The sequence below is a fragment of the Rhea americana genome, unplaced genomic scaffold (genome assembly GCF_003343005.1).
Source record: "Rhea americana isolate MKP2758 unplaced genomic scaffold, rheAme1 scaffold_291, whole genome shotgun sequence".
Taxonomy (NCBI): Eukaryota; Metazoa; Chordata; class Aves; order Rheiformes; family Rheidae; genus Rhea; species Rhea americana.
In genome coordinates this window covers 981,808-998,765 of record NW_028186414.1, presented here as the reverse complement: position 1 = coordinate 998,765, position 16,958 = coordinate 981,808, and the positions used below count along the sequence as shown (strand labels likewise).

At 40.7% G+C, this 16,958-nt stretch overlaps 1 protein-coding gene across 1 annotated transcript in view; it reads left to right on the top strand.

The window, feature by feature from the left end:
• The first annotated feature begins 2,569 nt into the window (after positions 1-2,569).
• The window catches only part of LOC146593511 (engulfment and cell motility protein 1-like), a 106,530-nt gene continuing 92,141 nt past the window's right edge, over positions 2,570-16,958 (top strand). The window contains exon 1 of the mRNA XM_085309146.1: positions 2,570-2,703. Coding sequence (XP_085165272.1) covers positions 2,596-2,703 — 108 coding nt within the window. The 5' untranslated portion in view covers positions 2,570-2,595. The remainder of the gene's footprint in view (positions 2,704-16,958) is intronic.

Below are 16,958 nucleotides of genomic sequence, written 5' to 3'. Positions count from 1 at the left end.
AGAAAAGAAAAGATCGAACAAATACCAGAAGTCTGTAACTGGTAAAACTGAACAACCACTCAACTTGTCCACTACTCAGATGAGAGCAGTACTCTGATAGTAAGGGCACTGGCCTAGCGCTGGGGGGAGAGAGGCAAGAGACAAGTTGGGGCTCGGTTCTGGGAACTGCCAGTAACAGTTTTGCCTTTTTCTTCACCCTCAGCTTGCCTGTCAAGAAGGGAAGGACTGTGTTTCATTAGACATCTAAGCATTGGCCTGCATTGCACAAGCTATATAATATGAATACTGCTGATGTGCTTCACTCGTGATGTTTTGACTGAATGGGATCATTATCATTTAACAGACATACAAAAAAGCTACCTTTGAGTATGGATTTTTTTTCTCTACTATCTGGATGCTGAGTGGGAATTTTGAAGAAGTCATTTGTTATTTGTTTCCGAATTTTTCTTAGGATTCCTTTAAGACATTGATCTTATTTTCTAACAAGATTAACTTTCTCCATTTATATCAGTAATAGTGATTTTTACTCTTTTATCTTTGGACTGAAAAGTTATAAACTGCAGTATGTAGTCTAGTTGCGTTTTTTTAAAAAAATGGGACACTTCTAATTCTGCATGCAGTCAACATAGTAGATACCATTTGGGGCTGATTATCATAAGTGGCATGAACTAGAATCAATGATCAAGTTCCTGAGCATCCCTTGCCTTTGCATTTATTTTGATTTATTGATTTTTATGAGGAAGAGCAGTGATAAGCTCAGGCTCTGAGGAGGATCAGAAAGGCCAGCATACGTCAAGGTTATTGCCTTGTTTCATGCAGTGATTTATATAGCAAAGGTACTGGCTGCATTCTTCTGCTTGGTGTTATTTTATTTCTTCTCATCATTGTAGTATTTTATGACTTAAAGACAAGTGCCCTCTGAGAATCTGCTCTGTTGTGTCTCTAACATTATTACAGGCTGAAGGTCTGATTATTGGAAGTGCTGAGCCCTTGCAGCTCCAGTGGAATGAATGGAAGCTGAAGGTGTTCTGAAAATCATGCCTCAGGCATTTTATTCTTTTGAAGGGATTGAGTCCTGCCTTGTAAATATAGGTCTGTGCTTTGACTAATTCCCTTTTGGCTGCATATCCTTCGAAGTAAATGAAGTTTATTTGGTTAGAATGAAACCTGATGCTCCTAAATTAACTCTCATCCTAACTACATAGCTGAGGAATTGATTAGATCTTAGTAAATTTGATGTTAAAATTAAGCCTCAAATCTACAATTAAGCTTCAGAGTTTTGCTCTATAATTGGAATAGTGCATCTTGGGAAAGGTCAGGAACTATTTTTGCTTGAGACTTCAGGTGACTCTGAGCCCAATTCATGTGCCTATGGCAGCAGCTGCTATGATAGTGAAGGTAATTAAACACACCAAACAGATGGATGTACTGCTAAAGGAGGTACTGGGACCAAGTGGTGGTGACCAGCTGAGAGAGTCAGCCTGGCTGTGCCATCCACATATTCCTGTGGTGAGTCTTCATCCAGTTTCTCCAATTCCACTGAAAGAAGGTGTATATCAGACAGGGATCCAGTCTCAAGAAAAAAGGTGATTTTTCCTGAGGCGCAATACTTCTGCTGTTCTTGTAGTGGAGGTACCTTATCTAAGTGGTGGCAGTTTGATCCTGAAAGTAAGGGAAGATGTTGCTCTATGTATATTAATTTGCACCTACTAAAGCAGCCCCGTAAGTCATGACAAGATTTAAGAAGCCTTTTTTCTCCCTGGCTAAAGCCTCTTCTGTCCCCACATTCTTTAGAAATGCCCATAGGTTAGCACTGCTTCAGCCCTACCCGTAGCTTTTGAAAATCTAGTCCTCTCTCTCACAGCAGTCTTGTAAAACTATACTCTCCCTTTTGAGATCATCATCATAGCATTTTATTCTGCCTTCCCTAAAGCCAGTATTTGTTTAAAGAGGAAAAGAAAGAGTTACTTTTGTTTCCAGTTATTTTCATAGAGAAAAATTGGATCGATTATATTCTCTTCTATATGTTTGTCTAGATTTCTGTGGTTCCCTCTGTGGTTTATCTGCCTACAATAYGGCAGCTTATCTGCTGTGTCAGCAGAGCTTCACATTTCGGTCTATACAGTGATCTAATACTATTCTTTGACTGGTTGGGTTCGCTGTCCGGTTCTCAGCAGACAATATGGTCCACACTGTTAGCAGTGGGGAAGGCTGATCTTTTGATGAAGAGGCCCGTGGCTCTGTCTCTGTCTTTCCATGTCCCAACCTGAATTTGACACAAAAAAGTAGAAACTGAGAGAATATTCAGGCAAACAGGTAGTTACTTCCTCTTGGTTTTGCTCCTGGTCTCTTGGAGAGAGACTCTGTACTGTGTTTTATTGCCTTTTAGGCTGTAGACCAGGGCTGGCTTTTCAGAATAATCATTTGGTGTAGTTTGCTATTAGAACTGGGGTTCCTGATGATTAAGATATTTTCTGTCTTGTGTAGTTGGGTTCTGTTTTGTTTGTTCGTTTTTGAAGTTCCTGCCTATAAATATTCCACTCCTTTTGTTTTTTTCTGTTTTTAGCCAGTGAGACCTGCAACGATTTCCACCCCATGTTCTTCACTCATGACAGATCATTTGAGGAATTCTTCTGTATCTGCATTCAGCTCTTGAACAAGACATGGAAGGAAATGAGGGCAACTTCAGAGGACTTCAACAAGGCAAGAAAAAGGGCGGGGAGGGACCAACTGGCAGGATGGTGAAGTAAGGCTGTGCACTCTTCCCTAGGGGCACAAGGATTTACTGATCTTACCTTCACTGAATGCTGTGGAGTTTCATCTGTTCAGCTTCTTAGTGCATCAGAAAGGCAGCATTTAGAAAGTGAGGGTAGGTGATAGGAGGTGTAAGGAAGGTTCGCAGACCTTTTTCAGTCATGTTGCACTGTAGACTGTGGAGATAAAAACCTAGCTTGAGGGGAAACTGCCATTTAGTAATAYTATACTGAAGCGCTGCAGCCTCTGAGGTTGTAAATAATACAAAGAGAATACTATGGTGATAATTCTGTGCATCCCTTTCATTTCATATGAGCACTGAAGTGTTAAAATATTCAAGAATGGACAAGATCCTGACAAAGTGCGGTACAGTGCAGCTAGCTAAAAGTTCTTTAAAAAAATAAGAAAAATCTCAGTATCACACCCCTTTTATTGAGGAGATAAATCTGGAATTGTCAGACAATCTACTAACCAGTAGCAAAGCTGTGCAGAACAGGACTGGCTGAGTAGACCCTACACATCCCAGTTTAACTTTCTAACTTAACCAGAGCCTGAACAGTATCATTTGCAAAAATGAGACACTTGTACTCTTCTGGCCAGCTGGCATCCTTTCGCGTCCTTTGCCTGGATCTTTAGCCTCTACCTGAGACTATGTTAGTTACAGAGATGTTCCTTGAGAGCAAAAAGTGGGACTGCTACCCCTTGTTAACATGTGCCATATAGATTCTGTAAAGACGCCAGACATGAACGTTATGGGAGCTAATGAAAGTAATCATGCCTAACTGCTGATTGGAAATGGCCTGTTTTTGGATCTTCAGGATGCAGTATGGAATAGCCATTATTAATTTATTTTGGGTAAGACAGCTGATAGCAAGGCCTCATCCCTGGCAAAAGAGAGGGGAAGTACAAAATGGCAGCTGTTTTGCCTAGATGACCTGGAGGCTTGTTCTTACCTAGAACTTCTGACAGGCTTTTCTTACCAAATGATCCAGAGGAACAGAAGGAGCAATAGCAAGATAATTCACTGAACAGTATGGAAACCTGAAATCAAGGCCATAGAAAAGCAACAACTTGTAAAAAGGCTACTTCATAATATGTGGTTGTCTTAGGCAAATGTATTAGTAAGTATCTATTACTTACAGATCTTTTATCTCAGTGAAAAGAAGGATTTGTATATATAACTCCCCAGAATTTGAGTTTGAGTATTAGTAATCCTAGGAAATTCAGGGAAAGAACAGTCCTGTTTCTAGCAGCAGCCCAAACCACCTAGAAAGAAAATGAAGAAACTTACTTTTCACTTTCTGTGGAGCTGCCTGGAAGATCAAGCAGTTTCTTCTGTGCTGAAAAACAGATTTTTGCTATCTGTTATTGAAAATGCTGTACCTTCACACAGCAGCTTTTTCAGGGTGGGTAGGGTGTACAGTAGATCCGACTGCTTGTGCCATTGCAGACATAGGTGATACTTACCTGAAAGTAAACGATAAACAGAGCTCAATTATTTCCCACCATGCTACCAGTCTTCATGTGGTGATAACAGTATGGTGAATGAGAGACAAACCCATGATCTCTGTCTGCTCAAGTCCATCTTGATTTCTTAACACTTTTTGTAAAGGCGGGAATAATAAACTCTTTCGGCTCTGTAATTTCTAACAATTCAACCATTATGTTCTGCTTATCTGAAACCTGTCTTCTAGTCACAAGGAGATTTTGTGTTCTCATCCACTTCCAAATGATATGTGGTGGTGAGGTACATCACTCTTCTGATAACTATCAATGAGTGAAGCAAACTGTGGTTGTGTGGGCTTTCAAAGCACTTCTGGATTGTGGGGGATGATATGTTATATAGTGGTACCCTGAGTTTACTCATCTGGTTGATGGGTGACAGCTGCCAGTGTTGATGGCTTTGCCAAATCAAACAATAAAATTTTTAATCCTTGCTGGCAAAGACTTTGGTGATCAGGGCATGTTCATATTCCTCCTGCATCTCCTTTATGTGCTAGGGGTATCCATTTTTAAGCAGTCAGTGTTGAAAACTCGGCAGGCAGAGGCCATGTGGACCCAGGGAGCATTCAGCCCACGCTTTGATGAGTGAATGGGAAGAAGGCACAGCTTACAAGTTGCAGTAGTCTGGTTTATGTGAAAAAAACTCTTTTCTCCTTTCTTGTATTACTGTTCTTCAGTTTCAGTAACTTGATTGCTATGGTAATGTATGAAACACCACTTTCCTACAGTTTGTTATTCCCTTGGGTGGTGGGATCTTTCTTTTCTTTCCTCCTCTTTCCTCTCCTCCCGTAAAATCTCCAAAAAATATAATTGGAAACTCTCAGTATATTGGATGGTAGCTTTTAATAGCTGGTGTTTCTGTTAGAAAGCTAATCTACCTGCTGTGATCTTTAATCATAATGGAAGAAAAGGAGCCTTTTTTGTTTAATTTTAAAATTTTGATTAATCACAGGAGATTGTACATATGAGAGATGGTAGGAGGTCTGTGTGCACATATGAAGATTTGTTTCTTCATCTCTTGCATTGGAGAATGATAGGCACTAAAAGAGGTGAAGTAATTGGATATTTCCCTTCAGGTTTCAGTGCCTATTCTTAAGGGCTTTTGATGGCAAAATAACACACTGCTCCACCGTAGTTCCTCAGTCCATGTTGTGGAGATTTCATTATCAGTTTGTTCATTTTAAGACTTTAAAAAATAATTAAAACAGCACTATGTTCATAGTTGGAAAAATGTGATGGTGTTTTAGGGAGACATTTCTGATCTCATGCTTTGTGTTTTAGACTTTCATTCATTTAAGCAGATACCTTTTGTCAGGCTCAATTGTTACACCACTATGTGTTTGAAAAAAATCCTCAGATCTCTTTGGCAATAGCATGATACTGTCAGACCTAGAGCCTTTTTTACAGTCTCTCAATATACTTGTAGATGTCTGAATAAAATAATTCAGTCAGGCAGCTAAGCTTATTTTATGCTTTTATAACATTTAAAGACATACATAATTCATGCCTGGTGAGTTTTCTAGAGGAATTAAATGCAATTAGATAGACAGACATGCAAGTGGCAACAATTTCATTTGAAACCTTTTTGTTTTTCTTTGAGCCTGCAGATGATCAAAGGACACTTTACAAGCTCTGTCCTCCACAGTCATCTGTGACAGCAATGGCTTACAACTTTGAAAATAAAATCTTAGCTCTACACTTTACATAATTCTACATGTTTTATCACAGCAGAAGAAAAGGTTATGTATTGATTCCAGAGTTGGTGGTGTTTGCAAAAAAGCTGGACAAGGTTTGCTCACATTCCAGCAGAAACTGCCGGTTTAAATGGGTGCTCATCGGTCAGTCCTCCCTCACATTGGGGCCACCTACTCTGCTCTGCCTGGTCAAGGTGATCGGGCTTAGCTGCCATACAAGCTACTAAGTACTTCACTTGAGAAGGACTCTTTTGGTTTGATTGAGGGTTTTTTTTTACCTGATGGTAGGTGGAATTCAAGGTAACTGCCCCGCTGTAATGTTCCTCCCTTGGTGCCACTTTAATGTAAACTCCCAATGGAAAATTCTGTGTTAATCTCCACTAGCTGCACTTAAGTAAAAGAGCCCTAATGGGTGGCCAAATTAAAATTTACATTGCAATAGCCATCTTGTATTAGTGGTATTGTAAAATACAGATATTACTTGCCATGAGACAAGACAAGCACAGATGGGAAGGACACTTTGTGAGGGACAAGATTATTCTCTTGCCTCTGTTCTCTAGATATTTCAGACTGGTGGTGCTTATAGCTTTGAAGTTCACATGCTAGGAGGAAGAAGAGTGAACAAATGGATTATTTTAATTGTAGGGCCAGCCATAGCTTGTCTTATTAGATCTGCGGAACAATTTGCTAATTCTCTGTGTAGTGGAAAAAAAATTACTGCTTCCAGTCCCACTGTGTGATAGAGAACAAAATTATTTGATTCACCTACAGAGGTTTTGAAGCTACTTTGCAGAGAATGGGCACAGTGTATAGTGTATAGGGTTCCTAGATAGCCAAAAATCACAAGTTTTAACAAAGACACAGCTTGTCTTTTCAACATGGCTAAAGTTAAGCAGGGGACATCAAAACTGGAAAAACTTTAAAAGTCCCTCTCACTTGAGATCAAAGTTTATTGCATTCACGGAAACTACAGGTTTGGGGTGCAGGAAAGGGGATTGGCTATTGATACTACCAATTTTTCTCATTACTGAGAATGCAAGTTAACTTATTTTGCCATCTGGCCATATGTTTTAGGTCATTGTAGTATAAAATGCCAATTTCTAAAAGTCATTACGAAAACTTACTTTGTATTGCGGTGATGAGAAAAGCATTTTTTCTGACTTCAGTCTTTTGGCAAAGCTGGCATTCATTTCTTAGTGGCAGAGCTGGGTAACCCCAAACAACGGCGCTTGTGCTGCATGTGCGTTTTGGTGCTGTGCCAAACCACAGCATCGGATCCCTGGTGCAGGAGTGAGGTCTGCTCTGCAAGACTGTAATACGTGTCTCTGACAGCTATACGCATAACAAACCGTGTGTTGTATGGTAATCAGTATAGTGGATATTGTTCACAGTGGCAGCAGATGCAAACAATAAATGCCCTACGTGAGTCCTGTAATTAAATACCAAAGCAAACACTGAGGCATTTGATAACCACAAGATGTTTATTGCTCATGCTTAGACCCTGTGAACATTTTTGCTTGCTTCATGACAAGATAACAGAAAAGGCAGCCAAGCATTATATGAAAATGAAAAATATTGTTTCTGTGCTCAGTGACAGTTTGGAAGTGCCATGCCACAGATTTCTTAGCTTCTCTAGTATTGTCATGTTTTAGGTAGCTTTAGGATGAATAATTGGTGAAGGCTAGGTTCAAAGTATGACTAATTGCTCAAGGGCAGGATTTTAAAGAAAGCAGTTGTGTAAGTGGTGTTCTGCATGGACGCAGGCCACGTGGGCCAACGCTAAATCAGATAATGTAAATAATCAAGGAGTAAAGGCCTACGGAGGCCGCTCGGAAGGGGTTGGGGCAGCGATGCAAAGTGGCCGTGGCAGAGGACCTGTCACCTGCTTTGCGGGTCTGCTGCAAGTCTGGGAGAGGCCAGGGCAGGCTGCAGGTCGTGGCCAGCCGCTCAGGACACGCCAGCCTCGCTGCAGTCGTGCTGTGCTCCTTTTCCCAACTGGGTCTAGCAGCGGTGGTGGCAGCTCCAGAGTTGCGCGGTTGTGGTCAACCATGCAAATCTGTCTAGCTCACTTTCCCTTTTGGTGATAGATATGGGAAGGGATCCTGAATAGCTCTTCACAGATGTTCTCCAATGTGGTGGTTATTTTCTTTTGGGTGTTTCACCAGTCTGAAGCAGGGGAACTTAGCTTCTTTTGAGAGAAMCTCTGGAAGACTGTTCTGTTTGCATTTTACCTGTGGGAAACGCTGAACCCGCAGGGTGAGCTTTATTACACCTTCCCTTGGTAATGTTTTGTTTGTAGTAGTCAGGGATACTGCAAATAAATTATTCCCACACAGAGTGTATTCAGTATTCCCCAGGCTTAGGCAGATTAGCACAAATTAAATTCCRTATTTTCACACCTGAGGCCATTAGTACTTTATTAAATTTTATTGGAAGCAGATAATTGCTATAAATATATTGTTTCATTAATTGGGTAATGAAATTAGCAAAAATATATTTTTATGACAACATTCAATTTGCAAGTCTGCTGCATGGCTTATAGAGAAAAGGTGAGTTTTTTAATTGGAAAAAAAGAATACTGTCCAAACACAGTGGAATCTCTTAGAAGAGTTTAATTGGGAGCAGGAAGGTTGTCAAGGCCTATTCTGTTAGTAATCACTTGCTTAAAAATGCTTTGTTTTCAGCAGTTTAATGTAATATAGGGAGAGCCTGTTTATTTAAAACATTTCCCTAGCATTTGGTCAGTGCTCAATGCATTTAGTGACTTGGATACTGCAGATTTATTTCTTCATCAGCTTTTCATTTGGAAATGGCTCTCTTGGACTTCTCCATCTCTGTGCATTTATTTACACTTGTGAGATGTCCAAATGTGTCCCACTGTGTTTGTCAAAGCAAGTTTATTTCTCCTCTGCTGCTTCTGGCTGCAGGCACCTGAAGAGGAGTATTGAAGACTCTGATGATGCAACCCTCCACTTACTGAGGGAGCTGACTGTAAAAATCAGATCTACATTTATGTATTCCTACTCCAAAGTTAGAAGCGCTTGAAGGAACTGAACAAGCATATTATGTTTTTCAAGGTAGTTAGCTGCTTCCTTCTGAAAAATTTTCAGTGTCCGCTAACATTATCAAGAGTGCAAATATATTTGAAACAACTTGCTGTTGATTTGTGAGATAAAAGTATTTATGCTGAACAGCGAAGCAGTAAGGAGACACGCACTTGCCTTTCTCTGCATGTTGCAGTATAGGAAATATTTTTCTAGCTTGAAGAATTCTTTTCATTAAATATAATCTTTCTGTTTTTGCCAGAAGGCTTTGGAAGTCTTTAGTAGCAGGGTCACGTCTAGTTATTATTGTAGCTGAACTGTCCTTCTCCAGTGATCAAGTATGTAATGATTTCATGGAGGCTATAGACTTAAAAGGAGAAGCATTTTAAGGCTGAAATTCTGCCACTTTATGTTTGAGGATGGGTATACTAAGAGATGAATTCTTCAAGCAGAAAGCAAAGAAAGGATGAGATGTCTCAACAAAGCACTTGTTACTAAAAAAGAAAAGGGAAAAAATAGAGCATTTTAGTAAAATCCATTCCTTGGTCAGTAACAGACGTTTGACTCAGCCTTTCCCCCCAGTGAAAGTTGCTGTTGGTTTCAGCAGTTAAATCTGTTATTTGTAAAAGGCCAGACTTCCTTGAAAGAGTGGATTTTACCCCCATTTCCTAGTGAAGTCTGTGTATTACTGCAGGATACACAGTGGTCTGCTTAGCACCCTGTAGATGGCAAATTTTAAAACTGTTGGTACTTTGTATTTTCAAAGTGCTCTTCATTTTCATCTCTGTGGGTGCTGATCAAGCCAATATATGTATCAGCCTTCAAAAAGATGATTGAATGGAAAGCCAGAGGAAAATACTGGCTCTAGGTTATCTGTGCTAACTTCTTTCCCACCCACCCCCCCCTTTGTTACTCTGCTAAAAACAGTTTGTGCTGGGAATGAATTCTTGTATGAAATCACTTGTATGTAGGACATTTTAGTCTCTAAGGGAAATGATATGAACTAACTGGAACTGTCACTAGAACAGCGTATTTTGTGATATTGCCCCTGTCATTCTTGTCTTCAAGCATGGATAATCATCAGGTCCCGGGAACCGCTCTTGCCTCTATATTTTTATTTCTTCTTCCTAATATATGTTTTCTGTAATACAGTTAAATCAGAGGTGCATGGCATATGGCTTCTTGCTGCATGAATTGCTGCTGATGTGAATGTCAGTGGACATATAATACCAGATTTTCGTTTTGTGAAGCACAATGCATGGAATTCAGCCTGAAAGCTCCCTGGACTATAGACCTTATTATAGGCAAATAAAAAAGGGAAGGCGGGGGGGGAGGGGGCTGATGTCTCAGAGATTTTTGTTTCAGTTGAAATGAGGTTATCACGATGAAAGATGCAGCTGACAATGAGATTTTTATAGCCTCTCTCAGAGCAGCAGAAGAGCTTATATTATTGTTGGTTCACGTTAAGTGACTGTAATCTAAATAGCACTGTGGTTGAAAAGAGCAGCAAAAATCTTACGTGTCCCATAAGCAGAGCCAGGGCTTTTTGTTGTTTTTGTCTCATCTCTCCTGATACAAATGTCCGTCACTGCGTGGAGTTCCCACCTCGTGCGTCGTCTCGGTTGAATGCGTCAGTCACCGCTGAAGGCTACGTTCGCCAGCGAGGCGCTCCTGCTGCGTTTCGCTGCTTTTAGGGCGTGAGGTAGGAGGCCGGCGTCCGAAAAAACGCTCCTCTGACCCCGTGTAGCAGCGTAAATTGAGACTGGGCGGCTGGGCTGCGATGGGGCCGTACGGGAGGGGAAACCCGCCGGGGGCGTCCCCCCATACCTGACTGCAGCTGAGGCAAAGGGCCTTAGGGAGCCGCTGTCACGCGAGGGCATGTTCACGAGGGCCGTTGCTCTTCCCCCATCTGCGAGAGACAGAAATGCCGTTTGGGTTTTTTTTAAGGAGACCTGGAAGTCGGCAAAGGAGCGATCCCTGTGTTTTGCTGGGACCGGTTCCTGCGCGAGTGCTGCGGTAGCAGCAGCTGGCAGTGGCTTTCTCACCACAGCCCAGGTTGGGCCCTGGGTTGTTAACTAACGGTGGCCTCTCCGGTTCCCTGGGACTGTGTGMATGGAAGAGGAGGGATGGGAGGGATTCGGCAAGTACTTCCTGAAGGAAATGYGACGTTTTGTTCCTCAGGATATTTGGCCCTGAGGATGCCTCAGGGACGATGGTCATTCGGAGGTGGCAGCGCAGCTGAGGCATGGGCACTGGGGCGCTGCCATTTTCCCCACTGGGAGCAAAATAATTTACTGGAGAGGGGGAAGCGTCAGGTGCTGCTCTCAGAGCCARGCGGCCCTTTCATCTTCACCCTTTCGCCTCTGCACTGTCAACTCGAATAACCATGGGAAAAATGCTCTCAGTGTACTGACAACTGATGAGAATGAGATACGCTGATAATTTATTGATAGGCTGTCTCCCAGTTCCTCTAAGTTACTGTTATACGCTGATTGCAGCAAGCAGAGAAGCAAGGGCTGCGAATAACACGTATAAAAGCTGATGAGTATCACTACAGAAATGGTGAGTGCAGCAATGGAGAGAGATTTGATGTCACATAATTGTATTATCCCAAAGACCAGAGACAGTTAAAGAGATGAATACCAATTTCTGTGTCAAAATCCGTGAAAAAGACGCTAATGSAGCTAGCTGAAAATCTTACTGGGTCAATTCAAGACGTTAGTGGTGTGACTGTGAAACTAATGAGACTAAAGCATTCGATAACCACCCTTGCAGCAAGATTGTCAGTCTGCTTCTGGAAGAGTGGAAGTGTCTGGGGAGATGGCTTCCACACACACTTTGAATTTTGTGGTGATTTTYCTCTCTGGAGAGGTATCTTCAGATTTGAAGCACCAGTTTTCTGCCTTAGAGAAACTGGCTCGTCTTGGTTGTGTTGCTGATGTTAGGAGACCCTCTGCAGCAAGGACTTCAAAATTTGCAGCTGTATCCATTTTGCTTGAATAGTAAAGGCTGTCTGGAACTTATTTTGTACCTTATCAAGAGTCCAAAGGAAACCGCAGATCTCATTGATTCGTTTTAATACCATCAGCCTCTTCAGAAGCAATTGATCAGCCCTTTAGAGTGAAACTAGTATCTCGCAAGTCACCAAATAGGAAAAGGAAAGACCCTTATTTTTGCAAAATCAGATGTGTGAGAGGAAGGATGTAATCTCATAGGTGTCACAGTTTTCAGATTCCTTCTAAGAACTCTCTTCTATGTAAGTTAGGGATTTGGAAGCTRCTGAAGGGCAGCTTTCTTCTTACCGGTGATTTGGTTTTTATTTTAATCTGAATTGATCAGATTATCGTATAACTCTTGCTTATTCTGTATCTTAAGGCCTGTCTGTGATTTTTATAAGCACATGTATAGATTAATGACTGGATATTTTTAGGGAAAAAATGTTCACAAATCCTCTTGGATCTCTCTCTTTGTTCTCAGTCAAGCTTCTTTTAGCTTCTCTTCCTGTTCAATACCCTTAACCCCAACAGGATTTATTCCCCAGTCTTTTATTTCTGCCTTTCCTTGAGAGCTTTAGCATGGCTCATACAGCTGTCTCTACCTGTCATTGGGTGGATGCTAATAACTTTTCTTACTTTCTGTAGGTAGGGTGTCTGCAGATTACTTTACATTGCCCCAGTTCCTGTTAGGAGACCAGAAAACAACCCTTGAGATTGCAGAATACTGGAAAGCAGTTTGTAGGGTAGGGTTTCTGCTAGCTATCTATTTTCAGCAGTGGTAGAAAGCTGAAGGACATAGTTTAAATTTTAGAGTTGAAATTGTGTGTGCAGATGCATTTTTTTTTAATTCATAAAGATGATAGCTGTATGGCCAAACAAGACTGTATGGCTACACAAACAGCACCTTTTCATAATAATGTCAGGGAACTGGATGTTCCCTTATCTAGACCAATTCTGCACACAGGTAACGTTTAATTTGCTTAGTGAAAGGGACTGTCTCCATGCAACTGAGAGATAAAACTCAGGTAGAAGGAGTGTGCATGCGTGTAACCTGAAAATGGATTCAGATATGTACATGGCCTAAATGGCCCTTCTCTGTCTAAAATCTTGAAGGTACTAGCTAAAAGAAAATATTTAAACTGCTGGCCCTACTTAGATTTTCTTTTTCTCTCTATAAAACTTACTCAATTTTGTATGGGTTAAGGRATTTTTATTGGCTTGTTGCTTTTAAGCTCCAGAGAACAGAATGTTTCAAAGCTGCTCAATTTGCTTTAGTTATTATCATTTAAAAGAATTTGATGATTCTAATTTCCTTCTTTACACTTCTTGATTTTAGTAGTAGAGTAACACTTCAGTATCTACTATTGATTTTTATGATGGCCAGGGCTCTCATATTAATTGCTACACCACAGTAAGCTGAAGATACGTGACTGCCAGTGCAAGCTAAGACTCAGACTAAGGACTCAGACTAATTCTATTTTTGCAAATATAAATGGGTATTTRTAGAGTGGTCCCTATTTCGAAGAGTCAGTAGTACACCCTTGTGTGATGCAGCTGACCACATGCTGGGTGACATTGGTACAATAGCTAGCAGGTCAAGGGAAGGGACTTTTCCCCCATTTGGCACTTGTGAAGCTGCATCTGGAGTACTGTGACCAGTTTTGTGCTCCACTAATGGGAGAGATTGACAAATGGGAGTGAGTCCAGCGAAGGGCCACAAAGAAGATTAGGAGGGATGGAGCATGAGATGTACAAGAAGAGTCTGAAGGAACATGACTTTTTTGGCCTGTAAAAGGCTGGAGAGGGAGCTGGACCTGATTGCTGTATTCAGCTACCTACAGAGGTAGTAGAGAAGATGCGTGCTGTTCTCAGAGGTGCACAATGAAAGAACAAGAAGCCAAGGTTACAAACGACAGCGAAAGAAACTCCAATTGGACATAAGGAAAAAGTATTACCAATGATAGATACTGGTGCAGGACTGGAAAAGGTTGTGCGGAGAGATTGTGGAATCTCCTTCCTTGGAGAAATTCAGAACTTCCCCAGAGGAGGCTCTGAGCAACCTGACCTAAATATGAGATTGGCTCTACTGTGTCTGCGGGTTAGATGACCTCTAGAGCTTCCTACCAATCTAAATTTCTCTGTAACTCTATATGTAAAAACTTCCTTTTTGTCTAGTAAAAAATAGGGAGAAATAGCAGTTCATGTTGTTAATTATCATTAAAACTAAGACAGATGAATACAGATTTATCAAATATTTTAAGATTTTTCTGTTAAAGAAAGTGCAAAAGATTTACCCTTTGATAGAGGAACTAGCCTTGTTTAAGTCAGATTTTCTTCATTAGCTGTAGTGACCCCTTTGATGCAATTTTAACTTGTGTTGCTGAGCCAGTATTATTGACTGCATTCAAGATCGTAGCTCCTCACATAGGTGAGGTCAAAAGCATTTGCTTTTCCTACCAAGATTTAGACAAGTACTATTTTACCAAATATTTACCATTAGCTAAACGTTTGCTTACAGCCAGCTATTGCAAGTCAGCTGACGTCTGGTAACTTGCTTAGCCACAGTAACCTATTAGTCTATTTGAGCCCTAATGCTTGGAGCGTGCAACTTGTGCAGCAACTGCAGAAGGATATTTGGCTCCTGATGTGTTTTTGTTTTGTTTTGTTTTGTTTTGAAGTACTTGCCTTAAATACAGACATCTGTTTCAGCCAAAGCTGCACTGCGTGCAGGTTCCAACTCCACCTGCAAGTGTTGCTTAGGAAGTTTGCAGATGTTTCTTCTAAGGAGCAGTTTCTGACCAAAGGAGAGTACTCTTTAAACAGAATATACAAAGGGTGAAAAGGATTATTCTGTAGTCTGTATCTCACTCTTTCTACAGTTTGCTAAATCAGAATAAGTTAGAGAAAAATGGTATTATTTTAATCAGAAAACAAAAATAAATGATATATTGTAGAGTATTACCTGGAAAACCGACRGCAGATCTGGGAACTTAATCCAAATCTCACTTATCAGTGCTTTAATGACAAGATGACCCCTTGATTTCTTTTCTCCTGTCCTGATGCATAGTTCCATTAACAAACTTTTTTTATGGTGAAGGCACCCTCCATATTTATGCAAGATTTTTTTCCTTTATTTACTTATCCTTTAAAGGTTAAAGTAARAAGTTGTTAGGTGCAGAGCCGGCTGGATTTTTGTTGTAAATTGCCAAAGCAATAATGTATTGAGATTGGGAGATTAATAAGAAGGATGAGGAAAAAATGAAGAGATGGCAGTCATACTATYTTTTTGTGCATAATCTCTCATGTGCAGCACAAGTAAGCAACAAAGATTAGCAGGCAAACACAAGAGAACTGGAGCTGTCAGAAATGAAAACCTAGGTTACAAATTTTCTCTCTCTCTTTAAATGACCGGGAAGATTATAGTCATAAATGACAAATTTAATACTCAACCAGCATCTATCAGTGTGCATGTACAACCGCATGGCATATGCGATGCTTGCTGTAATTGCCGAGACAAACTAGGACAAGCTGTACTCACAGCAAGCCCGGCAYTGCATCTGGGTTGGGCTGGGATGGGTTCTGCAGCTGTCACTGATGTTACAGGCGCTCTGTGCTGGGGTGTCAGATCCACGTATGAGGTTGGGACTATAACTTTAGCATGCCCGTCTTCGGCATAAGCATCGTAGCATTACTCCTCAGGAGAGACTGTGCCTCAGCCTCCCTGAAAACAGTGCCCTACTGTCCAAGTGTGAAAACTAAGGCCAGACTAACATGCAGATATTGACCTGGACAGCATACGACAGTTGAGGTTTGCAGGGCAGCCAGACCTCACAGTGGGATGCAGTTCCGATAGATGAGGTTGTCTGTTGTGGCCACATAAAAAGGAGCGATATTGGAAGCTTTGCACACTGCAGAGCAAAGCTATTCTGATTAAACTGATAACTTTAAAATGAGAAGGCTGTAGAGGAACCAAGGCAACCGGCAAATCACTTCTTTATGTTTTTCAAAATAGTACAAAGTGTTATTGCAAAAAAAATTAAGAGCTGTTAAAAATATACTCGGGAACTAAAAAAAAAAAAAAAAAAAAAAAAAAAAAAAAAAAAAAAAAACGTGCAAGCACCATTAAGCTGTGGAAATTTTCCTTGGACACGTTGCAGTACCTTTTCAAAGCAGCATATGGGATTTATTCTGGTGACTCTAATTTTAACATGAATGGGAGTCACGTGGAATACTCCTGGCATACTGCTTTGAAAATATATTCCTGCATGATTAAAGAAGACTGAAGTATTTTTAAACCTTTTTTTTTTAACCATTCTGAAATGTTTTTAAATGAAAGTATTAATGGAATGAAACTGGACCAACTCTGAATGAAACAGTAATATAACAGGTAGAAGTACTACTGGCTAAGCATTATAAATATACTTGTGCTTCAGAGGCTGGGGAATGGATAGTAAAAACATAGAMTTTGGAGGTTAAATCCACTTTTGCAGCTGCCTCTGCATTGCTTGACCTTTATGAATTTCTCTCTTCACTTTGAAGATGAAATAATCATTCCACCTACCTTTTGCAAAGTGCAGGGAATGCATACGTCTGTATTCTGTCCATAAGGACAAAATCACWTTTTGGGGAACATAAAACACTCAATGCCCTTTATTCCCCCCTCTTTCTACCATTTTTGACATCAGAGCATGTTGAAGAAAAACCGAGTTCCATCTATCAGTCAGTCTTYCCTTCTCTGTTACTTGGTGAGCCTAGCTGGGCACAGAGTCCCTACCAAATGCCACATCTACCTGCAGTTTTTGCCTCTCTACTGCAGCAAATGTGTGTGTTGATGGGATCAAACTTATGTTGAAATCTGGGACAATAACTACCTTGAAATAAATATTTGCCAACTAATGAGCATAGTATCTTAAATACAACCCCTTATGTTTTGAGGGACCAGTTAAAAAGCTAGGGCTGTTCAGGAG